The 15,715-nt window shown below is 40.9% G+C and overlaps 1 protein-coding gene across 1 annotated transcript; it reads left to right on the plus strand.

Annotated features, from left to right (window-relative positions):
* Positions 1-12: 12 nt before the first annotated feature.
* LOC111948635 (uncharacterized) lies at positions 13-13,718 on the plus strand. Its single transcript, XM_023962446.2, has 2 exons — positions 13-469; positions 8,972-13,718. Exons 1-2 carry the CDS (start codon positions 298-300, stop codon positions 10,612-10,614), a joined length of 1,815 nt encoding a protein of 604 aa, XP_023818214.1. The 5' UTR covers positions 13-297; the 3' UTR covers positions 10,615-13,718.
* The last annotated feature ends 1,997 nt before the right edge of the window (positions 13,719-15,715 follow it).

A 15,715-nucleotide genomic window follows, 5' to 3' on the forward strand; every position in this document is an offset into this window, starting at 1 on the left:
GGTTCCGGCTAGTGATGTCAGGGTGCCATTTTGTTGTCTTGGTTAGCTTTTGTTGACAGGTGGCGGTGTTTTGTTGGGACGTTTATGAGGTTTTTGGACAGAAAGGACGATACGTGGTTCGTGTGGGAACTCTCAGCATTTTCTAAAGTGTCGTAAATGAGTGAAGAAGTGTTGAACGGAAAGACAACGTGGATTGCTGGGATCATTGTGAGACTAGCAGATGATCGATCGGAGCTGCAGTGAAGAGGACGGCGGTGTTTGTGGGAGTCGCAGCTGAACGGAGCAGCTGCAGGAACCATGTCTTCTCTTCAGCCTCTGAGAGAGTTGATCAACGAGCGACTAGCTGCTGCTGCTGAAGAAATCTTCCGACTCTGTGAAGGAACCATCGTCCAGTACGAGGAGGAGCTCTGTCGTCAGCGCAGACTGCAGGATGTCGCCTGGAACCCGCAACTGCAGCTACAAGTTGCAGGTTTGTTCATTACATCCACCTGCAGACACACATAGATCCAGGAACGTCTTTGTTTTCCTTGTCTTAGCTCCTCTGGATCCAAACTGTGTGGCTGGATTAGCGATGTTGCTGTCGGCTTAGTTTCACCGCTAATGTTAGATTGGGGTTGTTAACTAGTGGTAGGGCATAAACAAACAAAGGGATGATGGGGGAATCAGTGGGGAGTGCGCTGAGACGTTCGGGCCGTTTTTTTCCTCAGTTGTGGAAGGATCAACATTCATGTTTCAATGCGCCATTAACGGAGTTAACAGACATTTGCATGGACATGTTTAAACTTTAAAGTGACAGCTAGTATGGTGACACGCAGAGTACTGAATGTGTGGTTCAATGCTGGAGACGTATGGAAGCGATTGTGTAGCATAAATAAAAAGAAAAGTCAAAACCAGAAATGCTTTTTCATTTTCAAAATGAAGCTGCATTTTTTGACTCAAAATTAAAATGAAAAAGCAATCCACCAAAATGCTTTTTCATTTCTTTCCTCAACATCGCTTATTCTGTCACTTAATTAAAATGAAAATGGGATTTGACATTTCATTTTCAAAAAGTTCTCTGCTAAATGTGTAGCATAATACATTTAGAAATGTCTAATTTGACAATTAAAATGGATTAACAGAAATGCTTTTTACTTTTCAAAATGTAGCTGCATCAAATGACTCAAAATTAAAATGAAAAAGCAATATTTCAAAATGCTTTTTCCTTTTATACTTAAAACCGCTTATTGTGTGTCATACTTAAAACGAAAATGCAAAGAGGGGATTGCATTTTCACATCCACCCTGCAAAATCTGTAGCAAACTTCATTAACAGTGAGCACTAGCAGAGGGGAGGCGGGGCGATGACGTCGCTGCTTTCTCCGAGTGTCCGGCCGCTGAAGTTGGCTTGCGATTCACAACTTCTGATTTGCGAGGGCACTAAAGGAACATTCCACTGCATTTTTCGCATTAAGATCACCTAAAACCGGGTCCAGTTCCTGTTGCGGAATGTTCCTTTAGTGCCCTCGCAAATCAGAAGTTGTGAATCGTAACCCAACTTCAGCGTCGTCTGATTTAAAACATATGATCGAGCAGAGCAGGCCGTTAATTATAATCATAACTGTGTGATAAAAGCACATTTAGAAGATAGTCTCCTGCAGCTTCGCGCTGTGTGAGTGTTGATCCAACCAGCAAGCATTTATTACGGGGAAATCTGCTATCTGTTGATGAGGCTCCAGCTGTCATCAAACAGCAAATTCAGCATGAAGCACCAAATAAATTTGTAAATTTGTGGGAATTACATCAGTCTTTATTTTTGTTCTGGACACCACTGGAAACACAAATTCATATGATGGTTTCTCAGACCGTAGCAGCATTTCCGCCTTCAGCGATCATGATCGGGAGACTTCGTGCTCCGCTATGCGAAGGCAGCTGGCGGTCCGAAGAACAAAAGATTGTCCGCGGTGCGTCCGAATGAGGACCGCATTTTTATTTATGCTACACAATCGCTTCCATAGAGACAGAGGGGCGTGGCTGCACATGAGCCAAAATAACCACTTCAATATTTGACCGTGTTGTTGTGCCAGAATTTGTTTCCCCTGTCGCGAAACGTCTTCTTGCACATTGATTTGTTTCATATTTTGAAGTGTCTTGCCCAAGGACACAGCGACACTTGACTGGGGGGAGTGGGAATAGAACCGTTGACCTTTCGATTATTGGCCAATCAGCTCAACCGCCTGAGCCACTGCCACCCCAATTAATAAAATACTCTCCCAAAAGCTGCAAAATAAGGTACAGTTTTCATAAATCAACACACTCCCTTAAAAAAGTAGTAATTTAATTAGTAGCTCGATGAACAAAAGAAACATTTCCAAGCTTTCCAGAAGGTTTCGTTTTTTTTAACACTCCTTTAAACTCCATAACATGAAATTAAGTTGAATGATCTAACTTAGATCACATAATCTTCTGTTTTTCTTAAATTGGTTTAACCAAAACTGAATAGACCCTGCAACAAAAACTACTACATCTAGTATTTTGTATGAGCATTTTGATTTTTAAGGACAGCACCAAGTCTTTTAGACGTAGAATGAACAAGTTGGTGACATATTGCAACATTTATCTTTTTTTTTAACCATTCTTCAAGAAGAACCTCTTTTAGAGCCTGGATGCTTGATGGAGAGTGATGCTCAACTTGATCTTTAGAATTCCCCACAGGTGTTGGATTGAGTTCAGATCAGGAGAGATACTTGTCCATTCAATGACATTCATCCTGTTCTTCTTCAGAAATACAGCAGTAGTTTTAGAAGTGTGTTTTGGATCATTGTCGTGTTGGAAAAGTGCTCCATGACCAAATGCATTAAGTGATTGCAGCATCTTCTCCTTTAGTATAGAGCAGTACATTGTTGAGTTCATGATACCATCAATGCAATGCACCAGTACTCATGCAGCCCCACATGAGGACACTGCCACCACCATGTTTCACTGTAGGCACCATGCATTTCTCTTTGAAATCCTCACTTTTGCAACGCCATACAGTTTTAAAACCATTAGTTCCGAAAAAGATGTTTGCCTCATCACTCTAGCCCTAGCAAATTCTGCATGCTGTTTTGTGAATTGGGTTTAGGAGAGGCTTTCTTCGCTGACGACGACCATACATGCCATTCCTCTGCAGTGTGCACCGTATGGTTTCACAATCACTCCAGTTCGGCTTTCTACTGCTTTTGCTAACTGCAGGGAACTTGCATTGCGATTTTCTTCAAGGCTTCTCATCAGAATAAGCTCATGTCCAAATGTGAGCTGTGTACATGCTGGGGAAAATCCATACTACATAAAAGATTTAAAAACTTTGAGGCAGGATAACCCAGGTTGTCAACATGAAGATTAAAATCTCCAGTTTTTAGAATCCTATTATGGCTAAGGAGAACGAGAGATAAAAAAATCTTGTAAAAAACTGGACGGACGACTTGCTGGTCTGTAAACAGTCACTACTAAAATAGGTGGATTGCTGAAAAGGAATGAATGATGCTCAAATGAAGGGTGAGCAGTTAAAGCAGGGGTGCTCACTACGTCGATTGCGACTGACTGGTTGATCTTCAAGGACATGAGGGTAAATTGCAGGCCAGCATAAATAAATAAACAAAAAAATAAAAATATTTTTTTAAATATCTGTCAGAGAATCAAAATCCTCACAGAGAAGTACTTGACTTGATTGACATGCAGAACGGCCAATCGAACATCCTCTGATACAAACGTCACTGCAAATGTGTGTTTAAATAGACTGAGCACAAATTCTGTCTGTCATCAGAAAGTCGCTACTTGCCCCGTGGCACGTCAAGTCCCCGACAGAAGACCACTAAGGTCCACTGCAGTGTTTATTGAGGCCCGGATCGCCCCGGGTGTCTTTGCAGTTCTTCCTTGATGGATATGAGCTCTAGAAGGCAGCAGTGTTTTCTTGCAGCATGCGCCTCTGGAACGCTGCACACAGATCCAGCCACTGCTGTTTAACAAATCTGCCTGATATGAACTGCAAATTTTCTTGTAATGTTTTGTGTTTTGTTGCTGGATACCTGAATTTCTCCCTTGGGAGATCAGTAAAGTTTCTATCCATCCATCCATCCATCCATCCCTCTATCGATCTATCCATAGTATTTTTTCGGTACAAAAAAGGCAAAACAAATTACTTGCAAAATGCATTTATTGGTTTTATAATGGAAGTAGGTTTAGGGGCTGTCATCTAATTCAGAATTGAAAAAGCCTCTTTGATAAGAGGTGAAACTATGGAAGAGATTCTGTAGCATAATTAAAAAAAGTCAAAACCAGAAATGCAGCTTTCTGGCCGTGGAAGGCGGATCTTCCTTCAGGGTTCACTTCCCCGTTCAGACCCTCAGAGCTTCCAGAGCAGGTTAATAATAGAACCAGCCGCCTTTCTTTTGGAGGAAACCCTTTTTTATTGCTGTTCTCCAATGACTGAGCGACACACCCTGAACGCGTAATCACACACACACACAGTCTTACGCTGCACCCCCCCCCCCCCCCCCTTCCTTGAAGTGCACGAATGCAGAAACCATTCAGAGTCTCGGCGGAATACCGCGAGTAACATGAGTTCCGCCTCGGCGCAAAGTTAAAACATTTGGGGGGGGGAAATAAACAAACAAAAAATCGAAAAAACAAAAATGAACTAAACCGAAAGTGCCGTACCGAAACGGTTTGGTCCAACTACGTGTACCGTTACACCCCTATAAATAACAATAAAATAATAGTTGATAAAATAGCAGTTCATATCAGGCAGATTTGTTAAACAGCCGTAGCGAAACGTATCAAACCAAGCCCTATGAAACTCTGAATCGAACCGAATTGAGATTTTAGCGTATCGTTACACCCCTACTGATTTCTAGCTAGTCTGGCAACAAGCCTGTCCAAACACAAATTTTTTTAGCCTCACTTTGAGAGTAAAAACTGTGTTGGCCTCTCTTACATGAGCTGGAGCTGGAGCTTGTTCCATAAGACAGGGGCTTGGTAGCTAAAGGCTCTACCTCTAGCTGTGCTTTTACAAATTCTAGGAACCACAAGCAGTCCTGCATTTTGTGAGTGAAGTGTTCTGTTTGGGTGGTAAGGCACTAAGAGGTCTTTAATAGGGGTGTAACGATATGCTAAAATCTCAATTCGATTCGATTCAGAGTTTCATAGGGCTCGGTTTGATACGTTTCGGTTCGGTACTGCTGTTCAACAAATCTGCCTGATATTAACTGCTATTTTATGAACTGAACTTTTATTGTTATTTATTGTGTGTGTTTGTGTGTGTTTTGCTGTCGGACACCTGAATTTCTCTATTGGGAGATTAATAAAGTTTTTATCTATTTTTGGTACAAAAAAGGCAGAAAAAAATTACCTGTAAAATGCATTTATTGGTTTTATATAACAATAAAGAAAATTGACCTATGTAGGTGATCTGCTTTATAAAATAAGAAAAACTATTAGCTGCCAGGAACCAAAAACTTTGGATAATTAACACTGGCCAGAAAAATTAACTTGCACATTTATTTTCTTGTAGACCCGTTTGTAACGACCGGGAAATGCCGTTTTAAGAGCATCAACAGATCTGTGGCATACACTATCTTTGTGTAACAATGTCAACACACAGCATTTGACTTATCCAATTTTCTTTTCCCTTCATGGATGCTGAACAAAGCCAAAGTGTTCCCCCCACACAGGAAAGCGTATGGAGATGGTATCAGTCTACAGTATCAGCATTAGCCATGCTGATACTGTAGACATGCGCACTGTCACCTCCGTCACCTAATAGCTGTTGAACCAGAACTGCAATAAGGGTTCTGAGCGTGGAACGTCTTTTGGAGGAAATCTTTTTTTGTTGCTGTTCTCCGAAACTGAGCTACACAAACTGAATGTGCGCTCATAAGGCTCCAGACTGCGAGCAATTGGTCGCATTTTGCGACCAAAATTTGAGAGTGTGCGACTGAATTTTACATCCAGTCGCACATGTGCTACCAGTAAATTTGCCTCCCCCACCCTACGTATTTTTTTATACATTAAACGTGGAAGGGGCACGTCAATGATCTATGAAATAATCAATGAGACGTGAGCGCACACGCACGCAGGCAGACACACACACTCGCGCACATACTCATGAAACGCGAGCACGTACACTCTCGCGTGATGACTGTGTGAGGCGGCCACTGCGTGTGAGAAGAATAGGGAAAGCCACTGTGAGTGGCTAAAATGCGTGTAGGGGGAGGGGCCTAGAGATAATCGAGTGCGCGTAAACATCTGTGGGAAGGAAACGGAGACAAATATCACAACCTGATATGTGCGTCTGAGCTATGAGCAAGCGAACTATTGATTCGTTCTTCCGACCTGTGGCTAGTGTACCAGTGCCAGAGTCTACAGCAGGGGTCTCAAACTCGCGGCCCGCGGGCTATTTGCGGCCCCCAAGATGATATTTTGCGGTCCCCGCCTTAATATGAAGGTTTAATGTTACTGCAGCCCGCCAGTTTGTATGAATGACACTTTTTCATTGTCGTGCGTGAAGCTGACCAACCAATCACAGTGGGGTATATGACTATTGGGGGCGTGACAATGACAGGGTTTGAAAGCAGGAAACCTGACAGCCCCCTCCCTGGACCACATTAAGGAGTTCCTTACTTTCCTTTAGAACGTATTTATTCGCTTGTAATTTTCTAAATACATGCAGTCCTTGCTGAACTTTTCTCTGGGCCGCACAGACCCGGAGGAAGGTTTGTTACGGTTATGGCGGCGCATCAAACGGTTATGCACGGCCGTTACGGCAGCACACCGCTCCCACGGGAGTCGGGTCAGCTGAGGAGAATAAATGTCCCACACCTACATGCGTGACAGCTAACGGGGCTTGAACTTTAACCACGCTCGAGCAAAAACAACATTAGCCTTAGACACACTGAAAATACGTGGGGAAAATGCAACGATAGACGTGTTTGAGATGAACCAGCACCTCACCTGGATCATTGGGGACACCAGGCGGGAGGGGGGGGGGCTGTCAGATGAAAGCGAATCTGCAGCAGGACTAAAGGAGAACAGGAAATTGTAGTTGTCCTTAACATTCAATTTAGTTTTAATATTCTTCTCCCCCTTAGTATGATCTGTGTTATTATATATTTTATGATTATTTTAATGTTTTGTGATGTATGTAGCCTTTTTTAATGAATTGGTATTTGAAATTATTTTAATTAATCACTCCACTACAAAAACCATCAGGACACATGTCCCATAATGCATTGTTTTGTAGTCTGTAGGGCAGCCTTCAGTCAGTTCAGTTTCCAGCTGTGTCCGGGTAGGTTTGCCCCTTGCTCCCACCCACAACACACAACACTGCAACCACAACACAAAATACAAATTAAAATGTGTTAAACAAAATTAAGAAATAGACAGTAAACGTTGACATAAAAGATTTTGCATAATTTTTAGTGCCCAGTGTCATTTTTTACACTTTTGTATTGATGTACCCTTTCCCTCAAAGCAATATTTTGATCAGTTTGTGCATTTTTGAGTATTCTGCTAAAAAAGTCCCATCCCCTCCGAATCTATGAAACGGAGGGGATGGGACTTCAAACAATGTTTGAACCCAACATTGTGACGAATGTTGGGTTCAAACAACCTGCAACATCAGAAAACAACGAAAGGAAAGAAAGACTAGAGAGAATCAAGGTACCTTTACACTCAAGGAGAATGGACAGAGATATGCTTAGTTACAATCTCCGACCACTCTGAAGCATATTTTGCCATGCCCTCTCCTTTTATTGATCTCAGGGCGTTCGCTAGCTTACATGTTCGTGGCATCTATAAAGGTTAGGGGTCACACAGCAGCCACGCAGGCCATGTTTTGCTGGCTCAGCCTTCTTCGGTTGCTTCTTGCTTTTTAAAGATGACTTGCCGTCGCTGGGCCATTGCTGAGCAAATGTGCAGCAGTCACAGGATATTCGTCTGCTTTCCTAGAAAAGAAGTTCTTGCAAAACAGTTTGCACACACACTTCACCATATATGGTCAATAGGTCAGTACTGTACCACAATAGGTCAATAGTTCAGAGTAAAAATGGGATAACTTATTTACATTTTTTATCTCAACAATGTATACTAGTAAGAACAGCCCCTTTTACGAAGAGGCTGCGCTGCCAGCACCACCTCCAGGTTAACACCCACAACCCCCCACCAACACCACCATCAGGCAAGGAGCAGACCTCGGTTGATTGGGCTCCATTCCTCGGCCCAGAAGGTGTTTTCTAAATATTATAACAGAGAAGAATCCATTGTGAATGCAACTTTATTAGCAGCATTTTAACATTACAGAGCTGGTGTGGTAAAAGAAGTATGAGACTGTGACAAACATCAACAATGGATGCCTGCATCTTTACTGTCAATCATAGCAAGAATCTAAAACAGTGGAATGGCTTTCTTTTAATAATTTCATAAAACACTTAATCACCTGGATGCAGAATCAGTATAAATGGACATTCTCTGTCAACGCCCCCGTCCCCTCTCTAGTAAATCTGTCCTATTTTTCTCACCTTGTTTTAATTTGAGTATACAGTTAGATGCAGTGAAGACCTGTTCATACCATTTGTGAATCACTATTTTTTGTAATTTCATTTGCTTTAAGAAAGTATTAAAGAAATTATTAAGAAAATCATTTTTATTATCCTGAGCTGGTTCAAACTACAGCTTATTGACTGACAAAGCTCTCCTCCTTGTTTGGAGGTGTAGGGGGGCTTTTTCAGCACAGTGTTCTGGTGCTAAAGAAAACAGAAGCAACTTATTAAAAAGACATTGCATTGACGGTGTTACAAGTAAGTTAACTTTACAGACAATGATCCTTCAGGGACTCCTCCTCTAAGGTTTTGGAAGTGTCTTATAGATAAGCAAGGTGGTGGCTAGACTATTCAAATTGCTTAATGAAACACAAATCCCTCAAAACATAAAAAAGGTCTCTTCTTGTGTTTCTGCAGTCCTCCCCCAGCATTGGGTGACTGAAGAGGAGGATTCCTGCAACCAGCAAAGGAACTTCAGTGTGGAACGGGAAGATCCAGAGCCTCCACATTATAAAGAGGAGCCTGAGGAACAAGAACCTCCACATATTAAAGAAGAACAGGGAGTACCAAAACCATCACCGATTAAAGAGGAGCCAGATGAGCTATTCATCAGTCAGAATGATGAGCAGCTTGATCTGAAGCAGGAGACTGATACCTTGATGGAGATTCCTACTTATGAGGAAGATGAGAACAGTGAAGCAGACATAAATGATCGGCAGAGCTTTAATGTAACTGATAGTCAGAATGAAGAAGTAAACCAACAAGAAGAATCAACATCAACTACAGATGAAGAGACAGACCCACAGTACAGAGATCAGAGGACGAGAAGAGACAGAAGTCATGTCCAAAGTCTGGACAGCTCTCACATGTCAGCAAGTCAGTGTGACTCTGGTGTTAGAAAAAATCCCAAGAAGGCAAGTTTGATTAAGAAATGCAAACAATCTCCAAAAGTAGAGAGACTTTCCTCTATCATGTCTGGTGAAAGTTCAAGAATAATTAGTAATCTGTCTGACTACATGGGAACTGGGTCTGATGAAAGATGTTATATCTGTAAAGAATGTGGTAAAAGCTTTTGTAACATATCTATGTACAGAATTCACATTGGGAACCATGCAGATAATAGATCATCTTGTAAAGAACATGATACAAGTTTTAATCAAACATCTAATTTAAAAAGACACAAGAGAACTCACACAGGAAAAAAGGCTTTTCCTTGTATAGAATGTGAAAAAAGTTTTAGCACGGCAGCTCATCTCAAAACACACATGAGAACCCACACAGGAGAAAAGCCTTTTTCTTGTAAAGAATGCGATAAAAGTTTTAATCAAATATCCAATCTCAAAACACACATGAGAACTCACACAGGAGAAAAGCCTTTTTTTTGTAAAGAATGTAATAAAAGTTTTCGTCAACTATCTAATCTCAAAACACATATGACATCTCACACAGGAGAAAAAGCTTTTACTTGTACAGAATGTAATACAAGTTTTAATCAAATATCTAATTTCAAAACACACCTGAGAACTCACACAGGAGAAAAGCCTTTTTCTTGTAAAAATTGTGATAAAAGTTTTCGTCAGATGTCTCATCTCCGAGCACACATGATAACTCATACAGGAGAGAAGGCTTTTTCTTGTATAGAATGTGAAAAAAGTTTTAGTACTGCATCTCATCTAAGAACACACATGAGAACACACACAGGAGAAAGGCCTTTTTCTTGTAAAGCATGTGAAAAAAGTTTTAGTCAAATATCTCATCTGAAAATACACATGTCATCTCACACAGGAGAAAAGCCTTTTTCTTGTAAAGAATGTGATTTAAGTTTTATTACTGCATCTCATCTCACAACACACATGAGAACTCACACAGGAGAGAGGCCTTTTTCTTGTAAAGAATGTGATTCAAGTTTTATTACTGGATCTCATCTCAAAACACACATGAGAAAACACACAGGAGAAAGGCCTTTTTCTTGTAGAGAATGTGATTCACGTTTTAGTCACAGATCTAATCTCAAAAGACACATGACAACTCACACAGGACAGAAGCCTTTACAATTTTGATTTTTTTTTTTTTTTTTACAGGACATTCATGTTTAAAACTTCTGGGGTCAAACCCTAATAGCCTAATGAACTCCATAGCAACCTCAGGTTTAATTACAAGTACAGTCATGGCAAAAAGTTTTGAAAATGGCACACATATTACTTTTCACAAAGTCTGCTGCTAAACTGCTTTGAGATCTTTATTTCAGTTGTTTAGGTCAGTGGTCCCCAACCTTTTTGTCACCGCGGACCGGTACAACGCAAGACACGTTTACCGCCGACCGGTGGGGGGTGGGGTGGGGGTGGGTTGAGGTGCAGCGCAAGGCACGTTTACCGCTGCCTGTTAAAGGCAGATTTCCGGATTTTCCAGATTTTTTAGCGGGTGCAGGTTCCTCTTCTGTCCCTTCATTGGACCGTTTCCCCTTGTTTTTTGCTCATTTTGGTTGTTTGGGTTTAATTTTAGCGGGGTGTATCACATGATTTTTGGTGTGTCGTGACTTTGACGTGCGTTAAGTGTGACGGATGTAACAGAGAGAATCCGGTCACTTTTTAAAATAAAACTTTTTTTTCGAGAAAAACAATAAAATGGAAATTATTGTTTCTTTCTGTTCGTCCCGGTGCCAAGTGTCCCGCGGCCCGGTGGTTTGGGACCGCTGGTTTAGGTGATGTACTGTAAAGGTAATTTCAAGCACTTCATATGTTTCAAAGGCTTTTATCGAAAAATTACATGATATTTATGCAAAGACTCCGTATTTGCAGTGTTGGCACTTCTTTTTCAGGACCTCTGCAATCTGACTTGACATGCTCTCAACCAAATCCTGACTTATAGCATCCCATTCTTTCATCAACACTTCTTGTTTGTCCCCCTGCCTCTTCAAAATTGACCACAAGCGCTCAATGGGATTAAGATCTGGGGAGTTTCCAGGCCATTGACCCAAATTTTTTACGTTTGGTCCCAGAGCCGCTTAGTTATCACATTTGCCTCATGGCACTGTGCTCCATTGTGCTGGAAAATGCTTTGTTCGTCACCAAACTGTTTTTGGATTGTTGGAAGAAGTCGCTGTTGGAAGGTGTTTTGGCACCATTCAGAATACAGGGCTGTGTTTTTGGACAGAATTGTGAGTGAGCCCACTCCCTTGGATGAGAAGCAACCCCACACATCACAATCTGTCCCTGATGGTTTTTTTGGAGAGAAGTGGCTTCTTTGTTGCCCTTCTTGACACCAGGCCATCTTCCAAAAGTCTTTGCCTCACTATGCGTGCAGATGCGCTCACACCTGCCTGCTGCTTTTACTAAGCAAGCTCTGCACTGGTGGCACTCCTCTTTAGAAGAGGATCCTGGCACCTGCTGGACTTTCTTGGACGTCCTGAAGCCTTCTTAACAAGAATTGAACCTCTTTCTTTGAAGTTCTTAATGATCCTGAAAATTGTTGATTTAGGTGCAGACTTAGTAGCCACAATACTCTTGCCTGTGAAGCCATTTTTATGCAACGCAATGATGACAATGCATGTTTCTTTGCAGGTCGACATGGTTAACAATGGAAGAACAATAATTTCAATAATCGCCCTCCTTTTGATATGTCAAGTCTGCCATTCTAACCCAATCAGCCTGGCATCATGATCTCCAGCCTTGTGCTTGTCAACATTCTCACCTGTATTCTCACAAGACAATTACTGAAATGATCTCAGCAGGCCCTTCAATGACAGCAATGAAATGCAGTGGAGATTTTTTATTTCGGGATTAAGTTAATTTATATCGCAAAGAAGGACTCTACAATTCATCTGATCACTCCTCATAACATTCTGGAGTGGAGTAAATGCAAATTTCTAATATAAAAACTTAAGCAGCAACCTTTCCAATTTCCAATATTTATGTAATTCTCAAAACTTTTGGCCACGACTGTACACAGAGCAATAGGCTGATAGCCTCCATACCACATTGATACAGTAAATTTATAAGAGGTGGGCACAAGTGAGTATTTTATGTGTATAAATGGTGTTTCTAAAGACTTTAATTGTTTTGATATGATATTCTAACTTAGAACAGTTTTTTTTTAAGTTTTTACCATCTCTAATGGGATTAGTGAAGATTTCACTTTTATTTCAACAAAAAGTAGGGACTTTATGCTTTGTTAGGTCAAGTAACGATTTAGTAGAGATCAGTTTTGTTGAGACTTTATTGATGGTACTCCTCTTATCGATACTCCTATTCAATCCGGTATTTTTGTCTGTATTCTTATTGATACTTTTCTGTGTAAAAACAAGGAGGGAGAAGACACATGATCAATAAATACTAACGTGTCTTCGTAATAATTACATACACCTTAATGTAATGACTTAGATAAACAGTACAGTTAAGAACCAAAATGCAGAGTTTATCAAATGGCCTCCTCACTGCAAAGAACAAGAACAGTGGAAATATATTGAAATATATATATAGCTGCTCTAGATATCTTGGATGGTCAAATGCTGTGCACCTTTCCGTTAGAATCTGGTGTATTTTAGTGCAGTGTCTGGACGGGTTACTGGTGTTACTGTCCTTATAGCCACGCTTTTGTTACATTTGAAACAGTGCGTGCCATCTACATCTACTTTAGTAAAATACAGATACACTTTGGACCTTTATGCTCTCAGTCTCTCTTCCATCTGCGTGCGTTTGTTGTCACTCGTCATGCTTGTTTGAGTCAGAAAACATGGATAGCCCCACTCCCATCACACTGGAGCAGGAGAAGTAACAAGGATAAAGGGAGAGAGACGGCTAGTCTTTTTAAGACGCATGGAAACAAAGTAGAGCATGCTGTGTCCACATTGTGTCAACGTCACTACGCCGGCACCATTAAGCCATACTGTTGAGGCTGGAACTTGTCGTTCTGGTGAGCATTGATGACGTGGTACCGGTACAAAAGGGTACCGGTTTCAGTACTGCATCCCCACCAATTAGTCAGGAAAGATTTTCCTAAAAATGTATTAAGCGGATAAAGAACCAGAGTGGTGTTTCTGTCTTGTGTGTTTGTCATGTTTTTTCAGTAGAGATTATAATTAGATATCTGTTCTTTGTACTTCTCAGTGTTCTGTCCCAATCTTTACTGTGAAGAATAAAGTGGAATAAAATGGATGTGAACACCAGTCAGATGTGTGGAGTCTTTCCCACAGTGTGGGTTTATGCTGTTTGTTGGTTCTCTCTGTGGCCATAAACCACTGTGGGGCATTAAAGAGGAATTCCACAGAATAGCAGGTTTGTCCTATTATTTCATTTGACACAGTTTCGAATACATAGCACTGCTTTATCAGTATATCCATACTGTTTACAGTCACAATCATTACAACATTTCTAGTTGTATATCCTCCAATTTCAGGGTTCCCAAATGTGGTTTGGTGCATTGATGGAACTCACATTCCTATTAAAGCTCCTTCAGTCAATGAAGGAGGCTATGCTAATGGAAAGTCAATGCATAGAATCAATGTGCAGGTAACAATATGCTACAGTTGTTCTTTTTTATCAAACTTTAAATCATACTGATTACTGTTCCCCACTATCTAGGTAATATTTGATGCCACCCACCTCATCACAAACATTGAAGCCAAAGGGCCAGGATCTGTTCATGATGCCAGAATTTTTAGGGAGTCATTGCGCCCTGAATTTCACTAGGGTATAATTTGCCGTACTTTCTTTTTTTAATACAATGTCATGCCTTTAATGTTATGTAAATTATACACTTTAATTGCCATTATAGGACATTTCCATGTTTACTTGCTGGGAGACGGGGGGTATCCTTGTCTGCCATATCTGATGACCCTTAAACTTGAACCTCAGCCTGGACCACAGACAATTCAACCTGGCCCACAAGAGAACCCGGGTCAGGGTGGAGATGACTACAGGCATCCTGAAGGCAAGATTTCAGTGCCTATGTGGGCTCAGGGACAGGCCAGAGAGAGCATGTGGCATTACAGCTGCATGTGTTGTTCTTCACCACATCGCCACCATGAGAGGTGAGAGGGCCCCCCCATGTCCTGATGAAGACGGTCCAGTGGACGCCCCATTGGATCCTGCCGATCAAAGAGATGGCAGGGTGGAACGGGACATGATTTGCCAAAATTATGTATAATAAAATCAGTCAGTCAAGAGTCAAAGGCTGATTGTTGCTTTATACTCCATTCAGCAAATAACAGATTAAATGCTCAACATACTGTTTCTCACTTTAAACTGGTGTTCCAGCAATTCTATTTCAAGGTTGGTCTTTTTAACATTAGGTTTTATAAGGTTCATCTCAAGGTCAATTTCCAATTTGCCTTAGAAGATGGACTTTATACAGCTCTCTGGCAGGCAGCTACAAACATCTTAATTTATTGTACTTCTGGAACTTTCATATGTCTAAGTTTGAAGCTGAGGATATTTTCATTTTTATAACAATAAAATGAAAGTAAAAATATTGATTCACAACATGAAATTGTTTACCATTTATCTGACTTTATCATTACACCTGTACATAGCAGGGGTGGTATATAAACTCATCATCCTCTCCTTTACTCTCACTCATGGTGCAGAGACATAAGCATAGTAGGACAAAATAACTCGGCAAAACACAGTAAAACAGCTAAACAACTAAACCCATTTGGTCAAAAAGCCACACTTAAACCCAAATCCAGACAGACAGACAAAGAGAATGGTATCCCACAATTCCTTGCGGTGCCGATCTAACAGCAGCACCAAAGTTACACCTATTTAATTGAATTCATTTGAATGAAAGTAAAATAAATGTCTGATAACTATGTGTTATTTTTAAGCTGACTTAACTAAAAAAAACGTTTATCTTTATTTAAGCAAATAATTAAATTATATCAATGCAAAAATGTTTATCTTTCCAACATCCATATGTGGTCTTATCACCCTCTCACGGTGGAAAAAGTATTATCCGAGCTTCTTCAACCACTAAATCATCTTCAAATGGACACGCAATGCTGCTTCACCTCTCTGAAAACTAACTAACCTTCAACTAAACCTGCTCCAGACCAGGTTATGTTCAGAGCATGAGTTGCTATGGCAACGTGGCATACCCTGAGACATACCTCCATTTTTGGAACCGAAAGCTGAGGTTATCAACTTCCTTAGCCTCAAACTTACT

Source organism: Oryzias latipes, chromosome 2 (genome assembly GCF_053564925.1).
Source record: "Oryzias latipes strain Hd-rR chromosome 2, Olatipes_Hd-rR_3.1".
Lineage (NCBI taxonomy): Eukaryota > Metazoa > Chordata > Actinopteri > Beloniformes > Adrianichthyidae > Oryzias > Oryzias latipes.

Excerpts from the sequence above, each read along its gene's own strand:
- LOC111948635 (XM_023962446.2), top strand. The coding sequence starts at position 298 with ATGTCTTCTCTTCAGCCTCTGAGAGAGTTGATCAACGAGCGACTAGCT. Across the intron at positions 470-8,971 it reads ACTGCAGCTACAAGTTGCAG|TCCTCCCCCAGCATTGGGTG; the intron begins GTTTGTTCATTA and ends GTGTTTCTGCAG.